General features: G+C 45.2%; 3 protein-coding genes across 6 annotated transcripts; 1 reads left to right on the forward strand and 2 right to left on the reverse strand.

Moving 5' to 3' along the window:
- Positions 1–535: 535 nt before the first annotated feature.
- LOC131702121 (cryptochrome-1-like) lies at positions 536–12,534 on the reverse strand. Of its 2 annotated transcripts, XM_059004111.1 has the most exons (16): positions 12,337–12,534; positions 11,541–11,585; positions 10,194–10,361; positions 6,674–6,782; positions 6,443–6,585; positions 6,160–6,344; positions 5,560–5,648; positions 5,244–5,384; positions 4,698–5,009; positions 4,157–4,308; positions 3,620–3,822; positions 3,402–3,497; positions 3,224–3,307; positions 2,366–2,464; positions 1,988–2,082; positions 536–1,547 (listed from the first exon to the last, which is right to left on the reverse strand). In XM_059004111.1, exons 3-16 carry the CDS (start codon positions 10,349–10,351, stop codon positions 1,506–1,508), a joined length of 1,908 nt encoding a protein of 635 aa, XP_058860094.1. In that variant the 5' UTR covers positions 10,352–10,361; positions 11,541–11,585; positions 12,337–12,534; the 3' UTR covers positions 536–1,505. The 2 variants fall into 2 exon arrangements, with proteins under 2 accessions (XP_058860094.1, XP_058860093.1); XM_059004110.1 differs by lacking the exon at positions 11,541–11,585 and having other exon boundaries at positions 12,339–12,534.
- Positions 12,535–13,006: 472 nt separating this feature from the next.
- LOC117428947 (ras-related protein Rab-7L1-like) lies at positions 13,007–16,425 on the reverse strand. Its single transcript, XM_034047996.3, has 5 exons — positions 16,094–16,425; positions 15,538–15,609; positions 15,229–15,410; positions 14,743–14,864; positions 13,007–14,471 (listed from the first exon to the last, which is right to left on the reverse strand). The coding sequence occupies exons 1-5, from the start codon at positions 16,215–16,217 to the stop codon at positions 14,360–14,362; spliced, it is 612 nt and encodes a 203-aa protein (XP_033903887.3). The 5' UTR covers positions 16,218–16,425; the 3' UTR covers positions 13,007–14,359.
- Positions 16,426–16,640: 215 nt separating this feature from the next.
- LOC117432151 (retinoblastoma-binding protein 5) lies at positions 16,641–24,312 on the forward strand. 3 transcript variants are annotated; one of them, XM_059003537.1, is made up of 14 exons: positions 16,641–16,993; positions 17,548–17,573; positions 17,987–18,159; positions 18,616–18,756; positions 19,175–19,337; positions 19,473–19,582; positions 19,676–19,795; positions 19,932–20,085; positions 20,344–20,415; positions 20,751–20,868; positions 21,016–21,085; positions 21,511–21,755; positions 22,289–22,483; positions 23,704–24,312. In XM_059003537.1, exons 1-14 carry the CDS (start codon positions 16,975–16,977, stop codon positions 23,733–23,735), a joined length of 1,638 nt encoding a protein of 545 aa, XP_058859520.1. In that variant the 5' UTR covers positions 16,641–16,974; the 3' UTR covers positions 23,736–24,312. The 3 variants fall into 3 exon arrangements, with proteins under 3 accessions (XP_058859520.1, XP_033909566.1, XP_034763971.1); XM_034053675.3 differs by having other exon boundaries at positions 16,642–16,993; positions 23,807–24,312; XM_034908080.2 differs by having other exon boundaries at positions 16,642–16,993; positions 22,289–22,366; positions 23,807–24,312.
- The last annotated feature ends 4 nt before the right edge of the window (positions 24,313–24,316 follow it).

A 24,316-nucleotide genomic window follows, 5' to 3' on the forward strand; every position in this document is an offset into this window, starting at 1 on the left:
CCTGTAGATAAAGGGCTATTGTGTTCAAATCATTATTACATGATCTGATTACATGATTAGACGCCAGATGAATGGCTACAATAATTATATACAATTTGTAGCAAATGTGTAAATGGGGTGTCTCTCACAGGGCTGGGTAATTAGGCATGCAGATATAATGCCTGAAGTATATTATGGGATGTGATATTCTTTGTAAACTGCGCTTTGTGTCGGGATCAGTGAAATGAAAGCCATGTGAAGCACACTCAGGACTCTTAGCAGTGCAGTATTTAATGAATTCTTTTAATTACAAAGTCAATTTCACAGTATATTCTTATCTGAATTTTAATCAGAAACACTGGACAGCTCTGTGTATTTTTATATATATATATATATATATATATATATATATATATATATATATATATATATATATATATACACTAAACTGAATAAACAGTAAAGGTTAGGAAAGTTGAGACACACCGGAATCTATTTAAAATGCATTTTTTATTTTTTTATACAAAGCAGACACACACACAAATGCACATTAGTGTTTGTTTTCTTTTAAATCCACAGGTTTCTGTTGGAATAGTACAAAAAAAAAAACACTTACATTTAAATGAAACACTTCATGGAACATTTTGAAACAGTTGAACCATTTATTGTAATTTTCCAAAAATGTAATTGCTGTCAATGAAAGCTTTTAACAAGGTGGAAATAATCACCGCCTCGACTTCAGGAGAGAAGAGGAACAGGAGCAACTGATTCACGGAGGACTTTACAATATAAAACAAAACAGCCAGCCCCTGGAAATGCAGTGAAGTTTAATACAGTTTAATCTCATTATAAAAACACAAGTCAGACAGATCTGGTGAACGGTTTTCCTTTGGTCAGTTAACGTTTTCTAAAACGTAACTGTCTCAGAGTCGTTCAAAAGGGGAATGAAATCCAGTGAACGAAACCACAAAACTGTGTGTCTTAAAACTTTCTGGGGATTACAGCATCAAACCCCCTTCCCTTGTCTCCCGGTCTTGCTTCGTAAGGATTATTCAGTTTTTCCACTTTGGAATCCTGAGGAAGGTTTGTTATCTCAAAAAAAAAAAAAAAACGCATGTAAAAATGGAACCGATGCACTGGCCTGCAGATCAATAAGCTACCAACAACCGAACGAGCAAGACGGGCTGAATGACCTCCTCTCGTTTGCAAACTTTCTCATGTTCTTATCAAAATATAATGCACAATATCCCGGGCACAGCGCACTTCCAGCGAGTTCTGTTTATGTGAGCTTGTGTTCCTATCAGAGTTTTACCTTCCAAAAGTAAAAAACAAACACACACACACAGCAAAAACCTTTCAAACCTGAGCAGCTTTTTACAAACTAAAAAAAAAAAAAAAATACAGACGGGTTGTTTTACAAAACTTACATATAAAACTAAATATAATTTCTGACTATTTTCCTTGAATAAAAAATAAATAAATAAATAAATAAAATACAGCTGTGTAGTCGATAATAATGTAGAGCCTCAGTCCGATGCCATGTTCACAGTCTGTACGTCCACATGTTTCTGCAAGACAAAAAAACAACTGAAGTTTGCAAGCAGCATCACACAGATCACATATTTGAATACGTAGAACAATATAGGCGATACAAGTTATTTGCATCTGCACCCACAGCTTGAGGAATCACACACATTCTCAGGCAAAGGTTCATCAAAATCTGACAAGCGTTTCCCCAAGATATAGCCTTCAATTTCTCAGCATTTACAAAATCAGTCTGGAGGGCTAGATTTGCAAAATTAACAGAAACATTTCGACTTAGCCTTTGAGGTTAGCAAAATCAGAGTAAGCTATCATAACAATATAGTTAAAGAGAAAATTACAATAACAGGGAGATGCCGGTTAAAAATTACAAAAGTAGTCTCTCCTCAAATGGAGGACAACAGCTCTTCAGGGGCTGAGACGGGTTGAGAAGTGAAAAGCCCACCTCGTCACTCTGCCTCCTCACCTTCACTGCTGAGGTCTGCGCCCCGTCTTCAGGACCCCCGTCTCTCTCCCGTTTACCTGAATGACTCCCATCGCCACTTCCCTGAAGGAACTGACCTGGAGAGGAATAAATAAAGCTTCAGCAACAAAATGCTTCCAAGTAACCACAGATGTTTTGGACACGCAGACTTTTTTTAACAGGCTGATTTGCCTGGAGATCTCTTTCAACCTCCCAAATGGTACATTAAAATGCAGACAGCCAGAGCAAGATTTTCTTTTGAATTTTCACTGTGTCCTTTATTGTGCTCAGGATTGCATTGCAGACACTGAGAAAAGACTGCTAGTCGAAGTGCTTGTGCAGCAGGGAGATGAGACTCGGGGCGCAGTGGAAAGGGGGTACCTGGTGGCTGGGGCGCTGCAAACTCCCCGTGGGAACTGGCTGACTGGTACACGCGATGGGCGGCACCTCCTGGTACATTCGCTCCGGCTGTGGGGTAGCCTAAAAGACAAAAGGGGAGAGAAAAATAACCAGTGAGATTTCAAGGAACGAGGTGTGTCAAAAACAAGAGCCCTTCATAGCAAGAACTGAGTCACAAGGCAACGACAGAACTAATCACAAAAGCAGTCATTTCACAGCACATGGACAGGCAAGCTGGCTAGTCACAAGTGTAAGACTTGCTAGTCAGAACCTGTGTTGCGTTCGCTGGCTTGGGCTTCAGCTTCACCGCCTGGCTTGTGTGGACTGTGTCAGTGTCGACTTTCTCTAGGGAAACACAGTCCTTTCTGGGTTTGGCCAGAGCTACAATGCAGGGCAATGTAAAACGCATCTGGTTACTTCACATGATCCATGAAAAAATATATATATATTGTTCTGTTCTCATGTACACTCAATAAAGGGGTTCCTTCTTCAGGACTGAAAGGGTTAACACTAAAAGAGATGCATACAATTGTTTTTGTCAAGGTCTTCAATGACAAGGCATTTAGTGCAAGTCTCTTTTAGGGTTACTACACGTACCACGGCTGTATTAGCTGTGGATGAATGCATGATGTGCATGTAAATTATTTTTCAAAATCAGAAACTTCAACACTTGACCCCCTCCTGAAGCCAGTGTCCCCCTTTTGCGTCGATTGCTCTGGTTGCTGGCTGCTTGACTCTGCAGTGGATGCAAGTAAATGTAGACAAGCAATGCATTTGAAAAAGTGATGATCAGCCGCCCTCAGAACAGAGCTTCCGCAGGAGGTGCCCCTGGCTGCTCACCGTGTTGCAGCACGCTTGTTCCTGGCTGCTCGTCGCTGTCGAAGCTGAGGAGGATGCTGCTGTTCCCGCTGGCGACTGGGTTACCTGCAGAGTTACAAACAGAACCCTGCTTCACGTGCTGAATAAATATCCCGCCAGTCCCCAGTCCTCAGTCCCCTGCCCAGTTCAAGTTGCTCACCGTGTGCACTGTGGTTTCCAGACTGCTGTTCTCCTGGGGAGTACGCCATCATGCCCCCGCTGCCACTGTGGTTCGAAGGCACCGAGGCAAGCAGGCCTGTGGAGAGAGCAGAGATAAAAACAGACAAACATGAACACTGCGCCCTCCATCTGCATTATTTACTACAGCCGAATATCAAAGTTAGGTGATAGGGCCCCTGGTTAACACAGTCTCCTTACCCAGCCCCCTGTAGCGGGACAGCTGCTGGTAGATCTGCTTCATCCTCTCGATATTGAGCCGGCTGGCCTCCGCGTGGTTCACCATGGGCTTGGGGTAGTGCACTCCGATCACACACTTGGCAGCGCTCTGCACCGCGGCAGGAGCGTTCCATGGGTCATAGATATACTTGGCAGGGAAACCTCGGAGAACAGGAAGGTAGCGCCTGCAAGCACGGAAGGGGAGATAAAAAACCACAGAGTCTCATCGTGAACACCAGGCGCTGGCTGTGGACCGGCCGGCTGACAGCAGGACGCAGCACCGAGGTGTGCTGCTTGAAAATATGTCTAATCTCTTGTTCAAAAGGCTGACTTTGCGGAGCTGTCACTGCAGACGGTTTAAAAGTGGAAGGCGATCTGTGTGTTCTGTGTAGGAAAGCAGATCTTAAACTCACAGGCTGAACAAACATAAAGCAGTGTGGCTGTACGGTATGGTAGCGAGGCCCTGCAGCACATGCTACAAGCAGAGCAGCCGGCACGTCCGACTGCAAAGCAACCCACCTTATGTAGTCTCCGTTGGGGTCCGTCCTGCGTCCGAAGCCCACAGGACAGTAGCAGTGGAAGAACTGCTGGAAAAACGAGCTGCAGGAGAGCCACATCCAGCTCCCAGCGTTCACACTCCAGTCTGCGTCCAGTAAGAGCTCCTCGAACACCTAGCGGACAGGAGCGAGGCGTTCCTTAAAACACACACCGGGGAGCGAACCCAGGAAAGAAAGAGCTACCACCACTTCAGAACAACAGAATCCACACCCCAGGAACAACACCTCAATATGTTCTGCACTGCCTCCGAGTTCTCAAGCAATTCATTTGAAATCCAGCCCTGTTCATTCATGTGGATTTAATTACCTGGGCTGTAGATGAACCTCTTGCGCCAAATTCAATGGAAATCTCTCGAAATATGCTCTCAAATATGATACAAATCCACTGTTGCTACCTGCACTGCTCTCCAGGGCTTCTCTTATCTGCTCAATCGGTGATCGGGTCAAGTTATTTGAAAGCACCCGGAGCCTTGTTAAAGCTGGATTATTTACAGCTGCGTTACCTTCATGCCCTCCTCCCAGCTGATCCACAGGTCTCCCCTGGTCAGGAAGCAGGCCACAGCGTGCCGAGCCAGGTGGTGGATCCAGCCCTCCTGCCTCAGCTGGGTCATGATGGCGTCGATCCAAGGGAAGCCGGTCTTGCCCTCTGCCCACTTGGCCAGGGCCTCGGGGTTGCGGTCCCAAGGGATGCGCACGCAGATGGGGTTGCCCTCCATCTTGTCGAAGCGTGGGTTGGCGGTTGCGGCCGCGTAGAAGAACTCGCGCCACAGGAGCTGCCCATACAGGGAGAGCGGCGGGGAGCTGTGCTTCTTCACCTGCAGGAGGAGGAGGAGGAGATTGAGCAACACTTTCCAGCACTGCATTTCTCTCTCTGTAAAGTAAGCTGACAAATCCCTCGGCCCGGCGTCCTCTCTTGTGCCTCCACTCTCTGAGTGAAAGGTAATTGATCACTATCCTTTCTCTGTGCTAGATTGCTGATGCATTTCCAGCCTATGCGTTTCCTTTCTGTATACTGCAGCCCTGTATGTAACACACTGTGTTGCACCCACCTTTCTGTAGAGGTCTGTGAGCTTGAAGTAGAAGAGACGGCAGGACAGGCAGCCGAAGCGCAGGTAGGGGCTCAGCCCGGTCGGACTCGCCAGCAGGGAGTTTGCGTTCATTCTCGGCCGTTCAAAATTAGCAACCCAGGCCTGGAGAGAGAGAGAGAGAGAGAGAAAGAGAGAGAGAGAACATTAGAGCCTCCGAGCACCTCTTCTAAAGCTGTCCATTAGCAGTTCAAAGTTCACTGACGTCAAGGATCTTCTTTTTTATTATTATTATTATTATTATTATTATTATTATTATTATTATTATTATTCCGCTCACTTTTCTCTCCAGATGACGCTCTATTCTCGCCAGCGCTTCCGTCTCCCCGCCGGGCCACACCGCAGAGGCAAGACCTTCTGTGTCGAACCCTGGGCCAAGAACAAACACGACAAGGTCAGGAACTCCCTGCTCTGTGCGCCCCCTTCCAGGAGCAGCTGGTAAAACTACTCCCTGTGCAGGGAGGAATCGGGAGAGAGGCGCGTGTACTGAGATCCGAAACCAAAAGCATTTCTTGCAACTTGCAGAGCAAAATGGTTATTGAACGATCAACATATGCGATTTAAAGCTGGTACAGATGCATGGTTATTTATTTAGGATTTGATCCACAGCATTACCTTAGGGTGTCGATACTGCCTTCAAATCAGAAGGTAGAACCGATGCAACAATCGGAGGATATCCAATATCCTTGCATGCTAAGAAATGACCGTACCATAACCCACAGAGATTCTCAATATAATAAACCCTTCAACGTTTCACAAGTTTGATCAGGGGTGGGGGGGGGTACTTAACACAATTTACATGGTGCAGAAATACAAATAAAGAATGCAATTCTGTTTTTGTAACAAGACAAGCAAAACACCGCGCCGGTGTGATGTTTACCGAGCTCCTCCAGCGATGGCACCCCGTACTTGTCGCTGTGGTCGTCCGAGACGGGCGTGACGCACCCCCCCATGAAGGCCGCGGAGAGGGGCTCCACGGGCAGCTCCGGGGGCTCCATGCGGCTCACCAGCGTCTGGAAACGCTTGTAGGTGAGCGGAGGCTGCCCGCCGTTCAGCTCGCTGATCCTGCCGAGCAAACGGAGAAGAACAACGGCTTCAGGAGACGCCGGCCACAAAAAAAACACCTCCGGCAGGTTTTTTGACGAACCAATCCGAACGCTCACCTGTCCAGGTCGTACAGCGTGTGCGAGGTCTTCACCACCACCTCCACCCCCGCCTCCGACGCCAGCTTCTTGATGGCCGCGTCGCGCTCCTTCCCGAAGGGCTCGGAGTCGTACTCGAACGTAAGCCGCGAAATCTTCCACTCCTGCACGGGGAGGGGAGAGCGACGGGGTGCGTGAGTAGCGCTGAAAACATTCTATTACAGCACGGGGGTGAAAAACAGGGAAACTTGCCTTGAAAAGCCGGGGGAACACGTTGGCAGGCTGCCCACGAATGACAAAGAGCCGTGAGTTTAGCTTGCGGAGGCTGGCATCAAGGTCTTCCAGGCACTGCAACAGAAACCTGAAACACAGGAGAACAGAAGAGAGAGGCGTCACCAACAGACCAGATTCATACAGCGGGATTCACAGCCAAGCATGCCAGACCGCTCTACAGACACTGGCCCACAGTACCGTCCATCTGAAGCCTTGATCATTCCTTTATTCTGGGTTGTGGTTTCACACAGGGGTGCTGAAATGTTTCCCCTCCATTCTGGATTGGAAGTTTAAAATCGTTTCAGTGAATGAAAAAAAAAACATTTAACCCCTTCACTACTCAGCATGTGGAGCTGTTCCAGCAGAGAAAAGTAAATCAGAGAAATGTCAGCCACACAGATTAAGAGTAGGAGGCTCTAATGAAACTTCATGTGCTGGGAGGTGAGGTGCTGTAACATGTAGCTCTATAAAAAGAACGAGACACACTTGTGTCATCTCTGCTGCTTAATATGTGCCCCGCGTTTTCATTGAGAAGACAAGATTTCATAAAATTACGCAATTACATTCCTGGAATCACACGGAGTAACGCAACGACAACTAAAAACTTGGGTGAATAAAATATGCTGCAACTACCACCAGCTAACAGAAGAGGGCACTGTTCTCAACTAATTGTATCTTATAACAGTAGTTCCTGAACCTGGTCCTGGGGGAACCCCCTGTGTTTGCTGGTTTTCATTCCAACTGAGCTCTCAATTACTTAACTAGACCCTTAATTGAACTGATCATTTGCTTAATTAGACCTTTTAACTTATTTTTGGAATGACCTATTTTTTTATGAATCCATGAGTATATAAATAAAAGGAGAAATGCCAAACAAGTAGGTGGCTGATGCACGTCACCTAATGGCAAAGCACAAAACATGGTCATTTCAACGCGGACTTAACGAGAGACAGCCCTGCAGTCTCATTTTAAAAACCAGTGACCTTTACAAGACAACGGCAGCGGCTGCAAAAGCAATCAGTGCATCCAGGCAGAAGTGACTCGGATCTATACAGCCACTCGCTGGCTAATGCTATCATCACAAAGCAATGCTCCTTTCAATTACATTAGCTGCCCACTATTTATATCCTGTTATCCGGGGGAAGTTGGAAAAAAACATGTTGTATATATGCAAGTAAATTGCGAGGTTTGCACTTTGTGTTTGGGGCTTCAGATAAGAAAAACGAGGTACAAGCAGACGGCATGACTCTACGCAGGCAGGGACTGCGGACTTCAAGCAGAGACTTTTGTGAACGGATTCTGCAAAACGACACGGAAATGACTGCAAAGTTGAACAGAACGGTTCTGTTTTTAACAAGCTACTTCAAAGTCTCTCCAGCAACTCAAGATGGTGGGGCACTAAAAATACCTGATCCTGCCCGCTTAGATTCAGAGGCTGCCAAACCCATCTGTCTGTGGCGCTACAAGGCTGTCTATTTCTGTGCCCACAGGAATAAACAGACCTTCTGTTGCGTTCTGAAGCTGGTCACTTATTGTTCTGTGAATCCACTAAGCACTTACACTTACTGTTCCTCTGTATGATGAATTCGGTAGCTCTTTCACACTCAGTTCAGGACATTGATCAATCCTGGCTTCAGAGCCAGGGCACACACCAGCATGGATACTGTGTTAGGGTGTTACTCTACATTAGCCTCTTCTGCCCTGCTGCTGTAATTAGTGTGTGTGTGTGGGAATGGAAGGTTGGCAGGGATGGGGTTAAATCTGTCCCTGCCAGCAATCTCAGGGGTGTCCATTTCAAAAGGAATCCACAACGTCACACAGTCGTGTTCTGAAGGATTCAAGAACTTACTTCCTCTTTTACACATGCTTGGCTGTCTTTACTCTGCGAGCACGCCTGGCAGTTACTGTACTTGCAGCAGGAGGGGGTTATAAATGGCTTTTTTTTCAAGCTCTGAGTCTCGTAGTTTTGCAAAGCAAGGCAGAATTATTAAGCAGCAAGGCATTGCATCGAGGATACTGGGCAGACACCACATACCCTCACGGTCAAGGTTCAAAACCCACTCCGCCCTGACACAGGGACGCCCCATGCTTCTCGATCATCCTGCTAGATTCAAAACCAGAGGGGACGATCCTAGACTGCCATTGAGCACCTGCTCTTACTGTAGCAATACCCGAAACCAAACGCATCAAAACATCCCCTGGGCTGAAGGTGTATTTAACATTCAATGAGGGCAGAGCACCACTGTGTTTCTGCATTGGCACAGCTGGAGAGCTCTGAGAACACAATGAACCTAGCAGGCTCAAAGAGCTACAGAAACGTTGTGATTGTGAAAATCAAATCACCTGGGCAGAAACGCGTCCTGTCCTCGTTGTTCTGTTTTTTATTGTATTTATTCTAGGAAGATTGAAAAAAACAATAAAATACAAAATCAACAGATGCGAAACAATTCTTTTGGAGGACAAAAACACATTCCTGCAACTGGGGATTCAATCACTTGTCTGGCAACAGTTTACCACAATCAATGCAAGCGTGCATTGAAATACATCAAACGTTTTGGGGTTTTTTTGTACTGTAAATGTTGGATGTATTGACAGCCATGCAAACAATTACCCGCAGTGTCCTAGTCTCAACAACTTGCTAAAAATAATGAAGAATAATAAGAATAATAATATGCATGCATTTTCAAATCCTGAACTGGGTTTGATCTCAAACTCAACAACCTTTTTTGTAGGACAGGCAAAAGAACAGTTGTCAGGGAGATGGAATTTATTGATCAGAAGATCAAATGAATTTCGACACAAACATGTTTGAAATCAGGTGAATCTGACCTACTTCCGTGTACAGAGGCAGCTAAGAGCTTTACTGTTGTTTCACACCCACACACACTTCATAAATATTCTGTTATTCACTCAGTTAACCTCGTCACTATTACTCACTGAACTAAGGCACGCTTTGGGTTTTGGCTACATCCTCAGCTGGCAGGAAATTTAATTTCTTAAGCAGTTTTCATATTCAGCTCCAATCTTTCAATTAGTTTGATTGGTCCTGGCTTTAATAGTAAAACCAGGAATGTCTCAAACTGCTATGCAATGGGAGTCTTCTTTCCATTCCTGAATGTCCCATTGTGGTTGACGCCTCTGCTTAAAAACGAAGCTGAGAAATTAGCGTCCATTTTCTTTTAGCAATGAACGATAACAGAGTGCATCTGTAATTTCTGTCCCTGTACAACCTCGTTAGAACATGGAAAACCTCTGTACGAAAAAAAAAGTTAGAGGGGGACAGAATTTACAGTGGCACGCCCCTAGTGGTCATGTCGCAAACTAAATTCAGCTTGTGGGAGTCTTTTCAGAAGCAGATCCAGAGGATGAATGAGTATGTTTCTCTCTCTCTGGAATTGTTCGTAAGCAGAAACAGACAATAGGCAATGATCGGGAACAACGTTAAGATTTCCAATATTAAGAAAACGCAAAGGATTTTAATCTCTGGGACTCTGCTTACCTCCACCTGTTGAGTCCTAAATTGGACGAGCCAGCGAACCAAGGGTCCAGAAAGTAGACGCAGCGGACAGTCCCGGCTCCCCGCACAGCCTCCTTCAGCGCTGGGTTATCATGCAGCCGCAGCCCCTTACGGAACCAGTGGATGGAATTGTGTCCCATGACAAATCGGCTGTGAAAGAAACAACGCAACACCCGCGTTAATATCCCAGCGATCACATGGAGGGAGTCCTCTCTCCGCGTTGACTTCCACTGGGGTTTCAAACCTGTTGAGTGTCGTAGAGAAACAGCGTGAAGGCTCAATATATACCCACAGCTGCAGATTTGGTTGAAGTCAGCCCATAATGGAGTTTATTAAAACAAAGATCACATCGGCACACTTGTATTTCTGGAGGCAGAGAAAGAACATTCTCGCAAACAAAAACATGCTCTTAAAAAACATAAAATCCACGATTTATTTATTCTTTCTTGATTATATATTTAAAAAAAATCTCACCCGAAAATCAGACGCCACGGTTATTATAATCAGCTTCCAAATGGGGAACAATTGTGTACCCAAGATGTAGTAACATAGAATGGCCACTAGGGTGTAGTGTTTACCGATTGATTAGACTTCCACTACCGTACTGTGAATGTTAAGTTTTCATTATAGATGCGTCATTGGTCTGATTAATATTTCAACAATAGCCAGCACATTATCCTGTGTATGTTGATATTCATTTTCAAAAACACAAAATCAACTGGAAACTCCCCTTATGAAAAAAGAATATAAGAAAAGTGTACTTAATAAAGCATATAATACAATATAATTGTAATATTAAAATGACAACACTTCCAATATACTAAAGAATAACAACATTGTGTTTTTTGACCCATTCAATTATAATATTAGTAGACGCTGAATGCAACTTAATTATATTATAGTGTACTTGAAATATAGAATCTAGTTTAGAGACAGTATACTAAAGGTATACTATATAAGTAATATTTTCAGATACTCCGTTAACTAGTAACAGAAAACATATAAAATACAATAAAACATTTATTTTTGCAACAGTCATTTTTTCTGATACAGAGTGAAACGACCGAGAGACAGATTGCATAGTTTTTGAATACAAAACAGCAACGATGACATCTCTGGTAGCGCAGCAGCGTCGATCCTGTTGAAGCGCGCAAGCTGAGCGCTTCAGTATTCACAATCGAGAAGGTATGGTGCTGCTGACCGACGGCTGAATGATAAATGCGTGCTGACTGAACCGCAAAATCGCGTTTTATATGTTGAATTAAATTGAGCAGAAACACTTAACTTGTTCAGAACATTACTAAACGCATCAGAATTCAAACAGCGTACCTTAGTAACGGAGGCCGGTGTGAGAAATCCCACAGGTGCCAGGAAACCGAGGAGAGGAGAGGAGAGGAGAGGAGAGGAGAGGAGAGGAGAGGAGAGGAGAGTGAGGGGCAGGTTGAGAGACACGGGCGACTGCAGAGAGGCGAATCCTTCCTAGTAGTACTGTTGACTATTCCAACTGTCCGATTACTGTGGCTTCCTTCAACAAGTTTATCAGTTCTGCGTGGTATGTTTATACGCTCGCCTCCTCACTTGTTGCATTTGTTGGCTGAATTACTGTTAAAAACTTAACAAAAAAAATATCGAGAGGATGACATGAGCATCGCTGCGAGCACAGACAATTATGTTGTGTTTTTTTTTTTTTTTTTAAGTTTTCAGCCTTAAATCTACATAAAAAACAATCTAGAATATGTCTATCACAATTTAATGTCTCAAGGCGATGCAGGGAAGCTGCATCTAGCATACTAGACTATACCACAGCGCCGATAGGTGCTCGAACATGTGAAAGACTCATCGGTAAATGAGACTGTATTATCCTTTGCTTCTTGTCCATGTTATAGAAAAATAGGTCACGCGTAGGGGTTAGATTTCATTTTCAATACAGGGAACGCGATTATTATATCACAGCCTCCTTTGTTATATTCAGCATGAAAACACAAGACATGAAAAACAAACCGTGCTTCAAAAAGAAAAGTCAATTATGCTGATCCTTATATAACCAGAACCACTTCGATAATGATGACCTCTTTTTTTTTTAAGCCCTCCCCAAGTAAACACCGATTTCTTAGAACAGCGACCTACCTGTGAGGATTGATGCTGTTAAGAGTTCAATGCAAAGGTGCTGCCTGTGAGGTGAAGTGACGATTTCTCCTTTAAAAATCAAACACATCGAAGGGCGCTCCGCATACAGCAGCCAAGCACCGTACCGCCGATTTACTCAATGGTGTTTTTCACTTATTTCATAAGATCTGCCCATGCTCGGTTGTCCCTCTCGCTCTGCTAATCTCTGTTGGCAGAGAATCTGTGCCCCCCCCCCCCACTCCAGCTCCAGATGTGATTGGTCCAGCGTTTTTCACTGGGAGGGAACTGGGTCACGTTTCTGCGGCGTGGTTTAAGCCGACCAACGCGGCTTTCTGCTCTCACTATAGCGGCGTGGTATTCTTTATTGGTGAATTTTTGGTGCAACTCGAGTCATTTTTCCCCACTGTAAAATAGATCCATAACGACATATATCGGTTATGTCACGGTGGTCCCTTTAATAAGACCCGCCCCTTTGACGGACTGTCGTCTTATTGGCTGCAGACACGAGTCTCTGTCAGGATTGTGCAGAGTCAGTGCGCAGGCGTGAGGCAACAGTAGAAAATGCTTGGGTGATTTGGGGAGAAGTGCACGGACCGGATACAAACACCTACATGTGTCGTCAGAACTGGTTATTAATATTATTAGCAGTGTGCCATAAATACTTTACTGCACAATCGTTTTTTTTTAGTTTTTTTTATTCAAAAACAAAATGTACATCGTGGCACAAATTAACAACGCACCAGGAACCAGTGATTAAAATCAGTACACTGAACATGCTCGGTTTCCATGGAACAGCATCACCTTCCTGCCAGCAAAGTTCCAATGTGATTTCCTTGATGTATTCCACGCAGCATCCAAGCCAAACAGCGTCAAGCATCTGACTAAACAGAGCAGATGGCCTGTATTATACAAACTATAAATCGTAATAAAAAATAACAATAATTACAGAAAAAAAAATCCTGTCCTTTTGCACCTCGTAGATTTTTCTATTGCTCTTACCATAAACAAGCTACAAAAATAAATGCTGACAGATCTCTCATTGTTTATATTTTAAAATCAGTAAGCAAAGCTAATGCCACCCAATAATAAAAAACCCTTTTTCCAGTAACTGTAAACAGGCAGGGGAAGAATAAAGACAATAACACATTTCAATAGTGTTGATCAATCCGATGAATTGCATAAAACTAACATTTAACTCAAAAAATAATTAAGAAAAAAATAATGGCATATTATCAAACAGTATTTCAGATAACTATCCCTTTTAGGCACACCAAAAAAAGAGTTTAATGACAAGATCTGGTACCTTTATGTTTCCAAACTGAACTAAACCGGACACAGTGCATCGATTATAGTGTGTGCCATCGGATCAGCTTTTGTCTATTTACAGTCAGCCCTTTCTTTATTTCCAAAACAAGACACAAAGACAATCAATAAACCACAGTGCTACACAGGACGGTCTCGGGGTGCTTAACCTGCACCCCAATCTGGGCACAAGTCAGCACTGTGGACAAACTGCCCCAGGATTACATTAATGATGGAGGGGAGATTTACCTGTGGCTCACCCAGGGGAACATACAGAGCTCCATATTCCAAGAGAGGAAAGGCAACCTGCTAGGGAGATGAAGCCAGGGATGGAAACAAGACTCCCACTGCAGAGCAGTTTGATCCAATCCTGCTTTTGCTAGGAGTTTAATCAGACACACCTGAGCTTGTTTCCTATGCACTGTGGCTAATCAAGCTCATAGTAAGATCAGGAATGGGGCAGAATTGCTATGCATCAGGAGTCTCTCTCCATCCCTGGAAGCAGATGAAAGGAATATTAACACCCTCTTGTAACTGAGCCAAAACAGTGTGTTTTTTTTTAGCGTCTCTTGCCTGCAGAGGGACCCACTGAGCAAACAGACTCCTTTGAATCTAGCAGCAGCAGCAGCAGGCTGGCCAGGACTGACTCAGAAAGGTGTTGCTTGTGTTTGAGGAGGAAGATGTTTCCTCAGCGATGAACAGGTCTGGTCTGTGAAGGTTTAACAGCAGCCCTGCTTGTACTCTCCCTTGGGCACAGCGTCCAGTTTGATGTGCCCTCCTTGGCTCTGCGGGTCAACGCTGGGCTGCATCACCATCTTCTCAATCAGGGCACTGCAACAAACACAAGAATGCATCATTTCCAATCGGACGACACTCCCTCCTTGTCCACTTCCCCAAAGACCAGGCTTAAAATCCCCAATCACTGTCAAATCAGTCCGGTTGTAAACAGAGTTTTTAAGGACTGTTGGTCTTTATACACATTCTCTTAGGTTCAGGGATACTTTCTGAAACTGAGATGAACCTTCTCGCCCTCTCTCAGTTGAGTTCACAAACCGATTGAATTCAGGCACAGTTTGAAACACAGACACGCCTCGCCGCTCACCTTGCAGCTTCGTTAATGTTCTTGTTGTCTTTGGCTGAAGTCTCCACCCAGCCAGCAAACCCGTTCTTTATACTGAACTGATCGATGCTTTCGTGAGTCACTTCCCAAGGTGACAGATCACACTGTAAAAAAAAAAGATGAAACCAATGGACCTCCGGCCTGTGTCACTCACACACGCTGCCACCAACTGAACGGTCCTGAGAGAAACGGATCAATACACCTTTTATTATGGGTCTGAACCCTAAATCCAGCTCTTAGCAGGACAGAGTGGATTGCGTTTGTGAATCCAGTTTCTCTTTTTTACATGCTTCAGAATGCCCCAAGACGTTAAGACAGCAACTACAATGTAATCGAACGACTCCCTCTCTGACACGGCATTTTTACATATCTGACGGACCCCTGGAACCAATGAAACGGGATAGGACGGCTTCTCCAGTATCTGGCTGTCACCGTTTATCGCCTCCCTCGTGCACAAGCTAGTCTTACTTTGTTGGCCAGCAACATGCATGGCACAGGACTCCCATCGGCACGCATGACCTTGCTGTCCAGGTCCTGCTTCCATTTCAAGCTGTTGTTCAGCGTTGTGGGGTTCATGACATCGAACACGATGAAACAGCCCGACGCCTCTTTATAGTAGATCCTGGTCATGGAGGCAAAGCGTTCCTGCCCTGCAAACCACAGAACACACCCCAGTCTGACAACAGCGGATCACAAGTCTGGCTTTCAACAGGAACAATACACGCACGGGTGAAAAGTTTGGTGCAGGTTATTTTGGAGTCAGTGCTCCTCACTGACCTGCAATGTCCCAGAGCTGGAGCCTCACTGTCTCGGTGTCTGACCACTGGATAACCTTCACTGCAAAATCCACTGGGAGACGCATGGAGAGAGAGAAGAGAGTCCTCGCATCAACAGCATGCTAACCTGGAGTAATATCCCTGTGTCCCTCAAGCAAAATGAAAAAATATATCTTCTAATAGATGTTATTATACATACCAACACGAAAATAAAATGCAGTTAGTTGATTGTGTTGACATATCTAACACAGGGATGGGAAAAGACTCCTATCTCATAGCAGTTTCACCCATTCCAGGTCTTAATACAAGCTTGATTAGCCACAGTGTGGAGGGAACAAGTTTAGGTGTGTCTCATTAAACTCATAATGAAACCAGGAATGGATTAAATTGCTAAGCAATGGGAGTCTTATTTCCACCCATGTAACAGCAATAATAAACTACAAAAAATCACACTCTCAATTGAATTTGCTCTTACGACTGATTTGACTGGATTTTATAACTGCTATTATCTGTAATTTATTGCTTTTGTCGTAGCATTTTCGGTTTGATAACATTACCTCCCACAGTAGATTTATAATGCTTGCTGAACTTGTCGTTAACATATCGTTGGACCAGCGACGTCTTCCCAACTTCACGGTCACCGATAACCAGAACTTTGAAAAGGTAGTCACGACTTCCCATGATTATTAGTATTATTCTTATTTTTTAATAAACCATAATTAACCACTATAAATATTTAAATATAAATCTGCATGCCACTCCTTATATAAAATAGAACCCCGTCTCTCTAGAATTAGCCACACTTCCCGTAAATCACAGTCTCACGGATGACAAAAGTTTTTGCAATAAAAAAAAGTTGTTTTTTTTCGTGACATCACGTGATAACAACCCACCAGTCCACAGAGCACTATGGGTCTTGTAGTTCTTAAGTCCTGTGTTGGGCAAAAAACAAGGAAAGAACAGACGAGATAAGCCAAACAATCAAACTACAACCCCCAGAGTGCATTGCTGTGCGTGTGTGATCGTCACCTGATCGCTGCAGCAATGCCTCTGGGAAATGAAGTTTTATTTCAAAACCCTTTGAAAACGGGAGCGGTCGTCTTTTCAAGGCGCATGTTCTAAAAAACAAAACGGCCCCAACCTAGTTCTGCTGTATTGAGATATAAAAATAAACGATACACCGAAATAATAGCAATAAACATTCTTCAAATAATAAAAAAATAAAAACAGACACTGGATGCATTCCTGGCGTTCACTTCCATTCCGGCAATGTAAAGGCTTCCCCGAGGCTGGGGGTCCTTCGTTGTAGCGCGGCGGCAGTCTCTCATTTTTGTTTTGATGGGACGAGGAAAATAGTGAAAGAAAGTGTTTGGATATTTCGTTCTGTCTTTGATAACTATCCTTCAGAAAATCGTGTCGGGAGGTGTAGGATTTCAGGATGAATCTGGAACTGCTCGGTAGGACTCGCGTAAATGGATGTGTGTGTGTTTGTTTTATTTGGGATTGAGTATGGAGGACGGGCGGGTGTTGCACAGATTGCACCTTGCAATGTAACGCAAGCCCACAAAAGTTTAGCTTTTTTTTATAATAATAAGTAAACAGGGAATCATTGTGTGCAGTTTCAGCTTGGTAAACAGAGAATATTTAAACCGTCCATTTAAAAAACACACGATACACGACAGGGTGTCTTATAGTAGTGCTCTATTGAAATAAACATCCCCTTTCGGTCTGATTTGGAAGGGGAAAATATATATTTTTAAACATTGTAGTGCACATAGCGAACACTGTGCCACGTTCCGCATTACCTCCGTTTGTTCAGACGAAAGTGTGGCTGTTTTCAGTGTTGTTTTTTTTTTACAGATGGTTTTTTTTTCACGTATAGGCTGTTGCCGTTCTTGTTAGTTGATTTGAATGCGTGAGGCAACATTCAATTGTTGAATTTTAATAGTAGACAAGCACTTTATTGTAATAGAAATTATAAAAACTAATGTTTTTATTTAATTTGTTTTAGAGTCCTTTGGGCAGAATTATCCAGAGGTAAGTGGGCATGGCTTATGACATATTTTAAGAGCTTTTCATATCTTGATATGCATGGGCATAAGACTCCCATTCCATAGCAGTGTGATCCATTCCTGGTTTTACAAGGAGTTTATTAAGACACACCTGTTACCTATACACACTGTGGCTAATCAAGCTTGCATTTAAATCTGGAGTGGGCGACACTGCTATGCAATAGGAGTCTTATTTCCATCCCTACAGTCTATGATATTGTGAAAGGGCACTGTTTTCTGACCCAGTGACAAGTCTTTATACACTAGTGTGTTGTTTCTACCCCTCTTTATATCTGAGAGGTTGCCTCTGGTAGAAATGAAGCGGTCACAGCTGTTGAGACTGCTTTAACTGTTGCACAGTAAACAGGGCTGTGTGTTGTGTTTTTCGGCCCCCTTTAGGAGGCAGATGGCACCCTCGACTGTATCAGCATGGCCCTCACCTGCACCTTCAACCGCTGGGGGACCCTGCTGGCCGTGGGCTGCAACGACGGGCGAATCGTCATCTGGGATTTCCTGACCAGAGGGATCGCCAAAATCATCAGTGCTCACATCCACCCAGTCTGCTCTCTCTGGTGAGGATGCGTCGCAGCACGATCCTTTAGTGAAGAGCTCAGCGGAGGATGAGTGCTGCCTGTAATTCAGCAGGCTTGTCGCAGGAAGACAGAGCTAACAACGAGTCCTGCGCTGTGGAGAGCTTATCCGAATAATCAAACAGTCGTTCCATGCAGATCTGCTAACCACACTCGTTTAGAACTTTATTAAAGAAGCTCTATTGTAATGCTGAAAGATACAATGGTAATTTCGTGTTACTGAAGACTAAAGGACCCATGTGTCTGGTCAAAACATTCGTCTTTTAATAAAAAAAGTATTATAAGCCACTGGAATGAAAACGTATTATTTTTATTATTATTATTATTATTATTATTTGAGCGCTTGTGATTTAATCGCATTGTCTCTGTTTGGAGCTGTAGTGTATTTTTGTGTGTGTTGGTTTAAGTTGTCTCCCTCTCTCCCTTGTTCTTTCTCAGCTGGAGTCGAGACGGGCACAAGCTGGTCAGCGCCTCCACAGATAACATTGTCTCTCTCTGGGACGTCCTGACTGGGGACTGCGACCAGCGCTTTCGATTCCCTTCCCCCATTCTCAAAGTGCAGTTCCACCCCAGAGACCAGTAAGTGTGGCAGCAAAGGCTAGTTTAATTAAGCAACGAAAATGTATTTTAAACACGATGTCGTGCTTTTCTTAACTTTAGAAAATGTATATTATTTTGTATTCAATTTATCCAGCGATGCCTTATTGTTTCATTCCTGTTTAACAACTTGAAGTTGTGCAGATGACCCTGTCTGATGATAAGCAGCGTATTTGGTTGGTTGGCTGTACATATGAACATCTTTTAAAAGAAGATTATAACATGCTTTATTTAAGTATTATTGAATAAGAATCACACAGTCCCTTGACAAATGGTATGTACCTGTCATAACATGTAATATGATCCCTGTGCACTAGAAGATGCTTGAGGCACAGTAAGATGGGTTTGAAATGCTAGCTCCACAGTGCTGAATGTCAGCTTCCCCCCTATTGATTCTCAGGAACAAGGTGCTGGTGTGCCCGATGAAGTCCGCGCCGGTTCTGCTGACCCTGTCCGACTCGAAGCACGTGGTCCTGCCCGTGGATGATGATTCCGACCTGAACGTCGTGGCAGCGTTCGACCGGCGAGGGGAGTACATCTACACCGGCAACGCCAAGGGCAAGGTGAGAGCTCATCTGTGGCTTCAGACGCTCCATCGTAACACCAGCAGAGAGAGCTGGAAGCATCCTCGCAAGGCGTGCATGCGGAAATCGTCTGAATTATCGTCTTTAACTGTTTGAAAATGTGTTTTCCCCCAGATACTGGTTTTGAAAACAGACACTCCAGACTTGGTGGCCTCGTTTAGAGTCACTACAGGAACCAGCAACACCACCGCCATCAAATCCATTGAGTTTGCACGCAAGGGCAGGTGAGAGCAGAAATCTGGCATTAAAGTTGAAAGTGTTTTTACTGCCAGCAGTGCTTTACAGACCCCCCCCCCCCCTCGCCCTTTCCTCTCCAGCTGCTTCTTGATCAACACGGCTGACCGGATAATCCGCGTGTACGACGGCCGGGAGATCCTGACCTGCGGGCGGGACGGGGAACCGGAGCCCATGCAGAAACTCCAGGACCTGGTGAACAGGTGAGATCCCTCGACCCTTCTCCTGATACGAGTGTGGAGGCTTTCTGCTTCTCTCGGTTTGATTGTTGCTGTTGGCGTGATGAATTCTTTGCTGGTTTACGCTGTGTGTGATGAATCGCTGTGTAATGCTCTCCAGGACGCCGTGGAAGAAGTGCTGTTTCTCGGGGGACGGGGAGTATATCGTGGCGGGCTCGGCCAGGCAGCACGCTCTCTATATCTGGGAGAAAAGCATCGGTAACCTGGTCAAGATCCTGCACGGCACCCGGGGGGAGCTGCTGCTGGACGTGACGGTGAGCGACGTGGGCTTACTCATTCTATAACTCTGTAATCCAGCAAGATACTAGAACCAGCTGCAGCATCCTCAGGGTGGAAGTAAGACTGCCGTTCCACCCATTCCAGGTTTTACTACGAGTGTGATTAGCCCCAGTGTATTGGGATCAGGTGTGTCTTAACTCCCAGTAAAACCAGAAATGGATCCAACTGCTATGCAGTGGGAGTTTTGTTTCCACCCCTGATCCTAATGCCATGATCTGCTCTTCTGTTCCCAGTGGCACCCGGTGCGGCCCATCATTGCATCCATCTCCAGTGGGGTCGTGTCCATCTGGGCTCAGAACCAAGTGGTGAGTGTCCAGCTAGCCTGCGGTGGGGCGTCTTCTATTGCATGCTTGCTTGAAGAATTTTTCATAAAGTGCGAGTTTGGATTCAATTGAGAAGAGGCAATGGACGAAAGCATAGCCATTTCAAGCTTTGTTATCAGCTAAATGAGTTAGTTCTGAGCCTGTGGCTTTAAGACATGTCCTAAAAAAAATAAAGTAAGCTCAGGTGTCCCACACGGATGTACCCACGTTTTACACAACCTACATATTGTGCAACCAGTATTGTTTTGATAGTTTTTTTTTTTTTTTAATAAAGGAATAAATCGTGTGAACTCAAAGCTGTGCGTTTTGTGCTGCAGGAAAACTGGAGTGCTTTTGCTCCGGACTTCAAGGAGCTGGATGAGAACGTGGAGTACGAGGAGCGAGAGTCTGAGTTCGACATTGAGGATGAAGACAAGAGCGAGCCCGAGCAGACAGGTAAGGGGCGTGGCTTCCAGGGGTGTGGTTAGAACAGGCAGGTGAGGCCGGGGGGCCTGGCTGCAATAGAGGGGTGCTTTGGTGGTAGTTACCTTTGAGTTGCCTGCTGTAGTAGCTGCACCCTCTGAAGCACCTCTCTTTGTTCAGGGGCCGATGCTGCGGAGGATGAGGAAGTTGACGTGACCTCGGTTGACCCCATAATCGCCTTCTGCAGCAGGTGAGAGTGCAGCTTTCTCACAAGACATGAAGAGCTGGTTTATCTTAGTGACGTGTTGCTGGTGTCGCAGAACGTCGTTCGCGCTAATCCTGGGACTGCCTAGCCTTGGCATCTGAAACCAGCCAGCAGATTTAATCACAAATTCCAGGTTCTTCTTTTTTTTATTAAGATGGTCCCCTTTCGTATTTCTTAATGCGTATGTTTAAGCAGTGCAGTTAAAGCCTCATTTGGCTCAGGGGGTTCGACTTATTCTGTATACAGTCTGGCTTTTTGGGGGGTACATTATGACAGGCTGGCTTTGGGGGGGTGCGATACGGATGCTTTGGGAATATTATGAAGCGATGGAGGGCTACAAGACCTTGCTGTCGGTGTGACTGTGTGTGTGGTATTGTGGCTGCATTAATCACTTCTGCCCCTGTCTACAGTGACGAGGAGCTGGAGGATTTCAAAGCGCTGCTGTACCTGCCCATCGCCCCGGAGGTGGAGGACCCAGAGGAGAACCCCTTCGGCCCGCCCCCCGACGCTGCCGGCCAGACCGCTCCCCCCGACGAGCTCCCCCCCAGCACTGGGGCCAGCGACAAGAAGCAACGGCAGCCCTCCTCAGAGGGGGCGCCCCCCAAGAAGAAGCCCCGCACCACCACCATCGAGCTGCAGGGCGTCCCTAGCGACGGTACGAGGTCCCTGCTGAAATGCACTCAGACCCGCGAAGCACTTTGAAGGATCTCTGCCGATCTACCTGCACACCTGTCTGTTGATAAAGGCCACCAGTCTAGAAGGACTGCTTTTACATGGTCATAGTTCCGGTCACTGTAAGCAGGTTGGAGTGGACTGTAGTGATACAGGGCAGGTCGTCTTCCTTCATCAGCCACAGCTAGACGAAGTTTACAGGCAAGGACGCGGGAGCGTCTAAATGAGTTTGAGAGAGATTGGGGAGAAAAATCATCAGGAGAGTGGAGATGAAGTCAAGGGATATATTATGAAGCAAGTGTAACTTCCAGAGAGCAATATAAATCAGTCGCAAGAGAGGAAAAAAAAAAAAAACTAGCAAGAAACTACACTGTTGAATGAAGGAGAACTTCAGTTACTGTAGTCGTTTTTATACCTTTGTTTTTTTTTCTTTTTTTCTCAATGTGATCCTTGCTGTTCGTTCTTATTGTAATGTTTGTTGCTGTTTGTGTGTCTCTCTGTCTGTCTCTCTCTCAGAAGTGCACCCCTTGCTGGGCGTGAAGGGGGACGGCAAGTCCAAGAAGAAGCAGGCGGGCCGGCCCAAGGGCTCGAAAGGTAAAGAGAAAGATTCTCCCTTTAAAGCCAAACTCTACAAGGGGGACAGAGGTTTGCCTTTGGAAGGAGGAGGCGTGAAGGGCAAAGTGCAGGCAGATATGGGACAGCCCACGACAGGTAAGGAACCCCAAGGGAAAATCACTTCCTAGGTGCTTGCTTCTTACCTGTGCTTCAGACAGCAGCCACCCCAGCCCACACTTCCAACCCCTTCCCAGGCGCTTGTCATGCAGAGTGTGGACAGTGCTCATGGGACAATAAACTGCAAAGTCACGTGCGGTAAATCCAGTGTGGTCAGACCACGCAGCAGTGCTTTAGGAGGGATTGAACAAGCAAAGCTTTCTTGAGATGAAGTTTGCATACAGTAAGGACTGTAAATGAACAGTGGGAAAACATTGTAAAGTTAGCGAAAGCCAGGTTAATGCAATCCGATGTCTTCATCAGTTGCTTGGATGTAGCGAACGTGTCAGTGATGAAAATCTAATGCAATCAAATGCACACCAGTTCAAAACTTACACTATCAGCGCTTTTTAGTTTGTTAGGACACAGAATGGGTATATTTACTATTGCAGTAGTTGCCTTTTTTCAGATAGGCATTCTATAGGCAAACCATCGCTGATATATAAATGGCATGTTATTATAAAATAAACACACTGACTGACTAAAGGTTATTGGATGGCCTAGTGTTCAATAGACTCGATGTATATCTGTATTCATAGTGTTTTTGTATAACGTCCCCCACCCCAGTGGTGCACCCCTCGCCCCCCCCAGGGAATGCTCTCTGCTGTCTCTCCCTCTGTGCTGTGCTGGTGCTGCTTTCTCCTGCCTGCTCCTTGCCCTTCCAGCTCTGCTCCTACAGTGCTGTCCTGTTGTGTTGCACGGACCCAGGTTTGAAGTCCTGTTTTGTTTTTTGTTTTTTTCCCCCAGAGCGTGTCGCATTTGTTTATTTATTTGTGAATGTGATTACAGGGAATAATTTAAGCTTGTGTAGCAGCCTGAGCCATTCCAGGTTTTCCTTTTAGCCTTGGTTATAAGGTTCCTGTATAAAGGGTGTCTAATTAAGCTACACTAAAAGCTGGAATGCCTCAAACTGCTCTGCAATGGGAGTCTGCAATTATTCTCTAGATTACAGCACCACCTGCATTAAATCCGCAGTACTGCGTTTGCAAGCCTGCTGTGTTTGTCTTTAGCTTTTAGCAAAACTTGCTCAAGTCGGACCTGTTTTGTGGGAAATAGCGTTTCTCTTCTAACAAGGGAAGGGGGAGTTCGGGGTTAGAGTGCAGTTTAAAAACGGCAAGGTGTTTGTTAGATCAGTGTGTGTTATCTTGGGTTTCCTCCAGGTGGCAGTGGTGGTATTTCGGAGCTCTTGTGAAGAATGCAGTGTTGCTGTTGTTGTGTGTTGCTCTCTCACTCTTAAGTGGCTGTGTTGGTACAATGTTGCAGGGAGCTTGGCAGTGCCGCCTCTGTACAAACACCACGAGGCGCAGTGCTTGGAATGACTTCAGCTAAGAGAACCAGCCAGAGTCCTGGATTGAAGCATAAATAAAGGAACACTCCTCGGACTTGGACTGGGATCGTGGAGCTGGGTTCCTTCATCTAGGATTGGCAGACTCTCCTTGACTTGGCTCGTTTTACATTCCTCATTGAAGGATCTGTCGATGTGACGTCTTCCAAGGAGCATTGCAAAGACTCGCCAGAGCATTGTGTTTCATCGCAGCCTAGCAATGCCAGCATATCCCCTCCCAATGTCTGGTTTGTTGAAATAAAGACCTCACACACACAATCACACACAATCACACACAATGTACAAAGATTGTGCTGTCCAGGTTAACTTCTGCATCCAGATCGTCCTCGCTGATTTACCAAGCTTTCAGAAGCAAATATCTTAAAGACTATAGAGCCAACACCAACCTTTTTTTTTTTTTTTTGTGGGAGGGGGGAGGGGGGAGGGGG

Source organism: Acipenser ruthenus, chromosome 29 (assembly GCF_902713425.1).
Source record: "Acipenser ruthenus chromosome 29, fAciRut3.2 maternal haplotype, whole genome shotgun sequence".
Lineage (NCBI taxonomy): Eukaryota > Metazoa > Chordata > Actinopteri > Acipenseriformes > Acipenseridae > Acipenser > Acipenser ruthenus.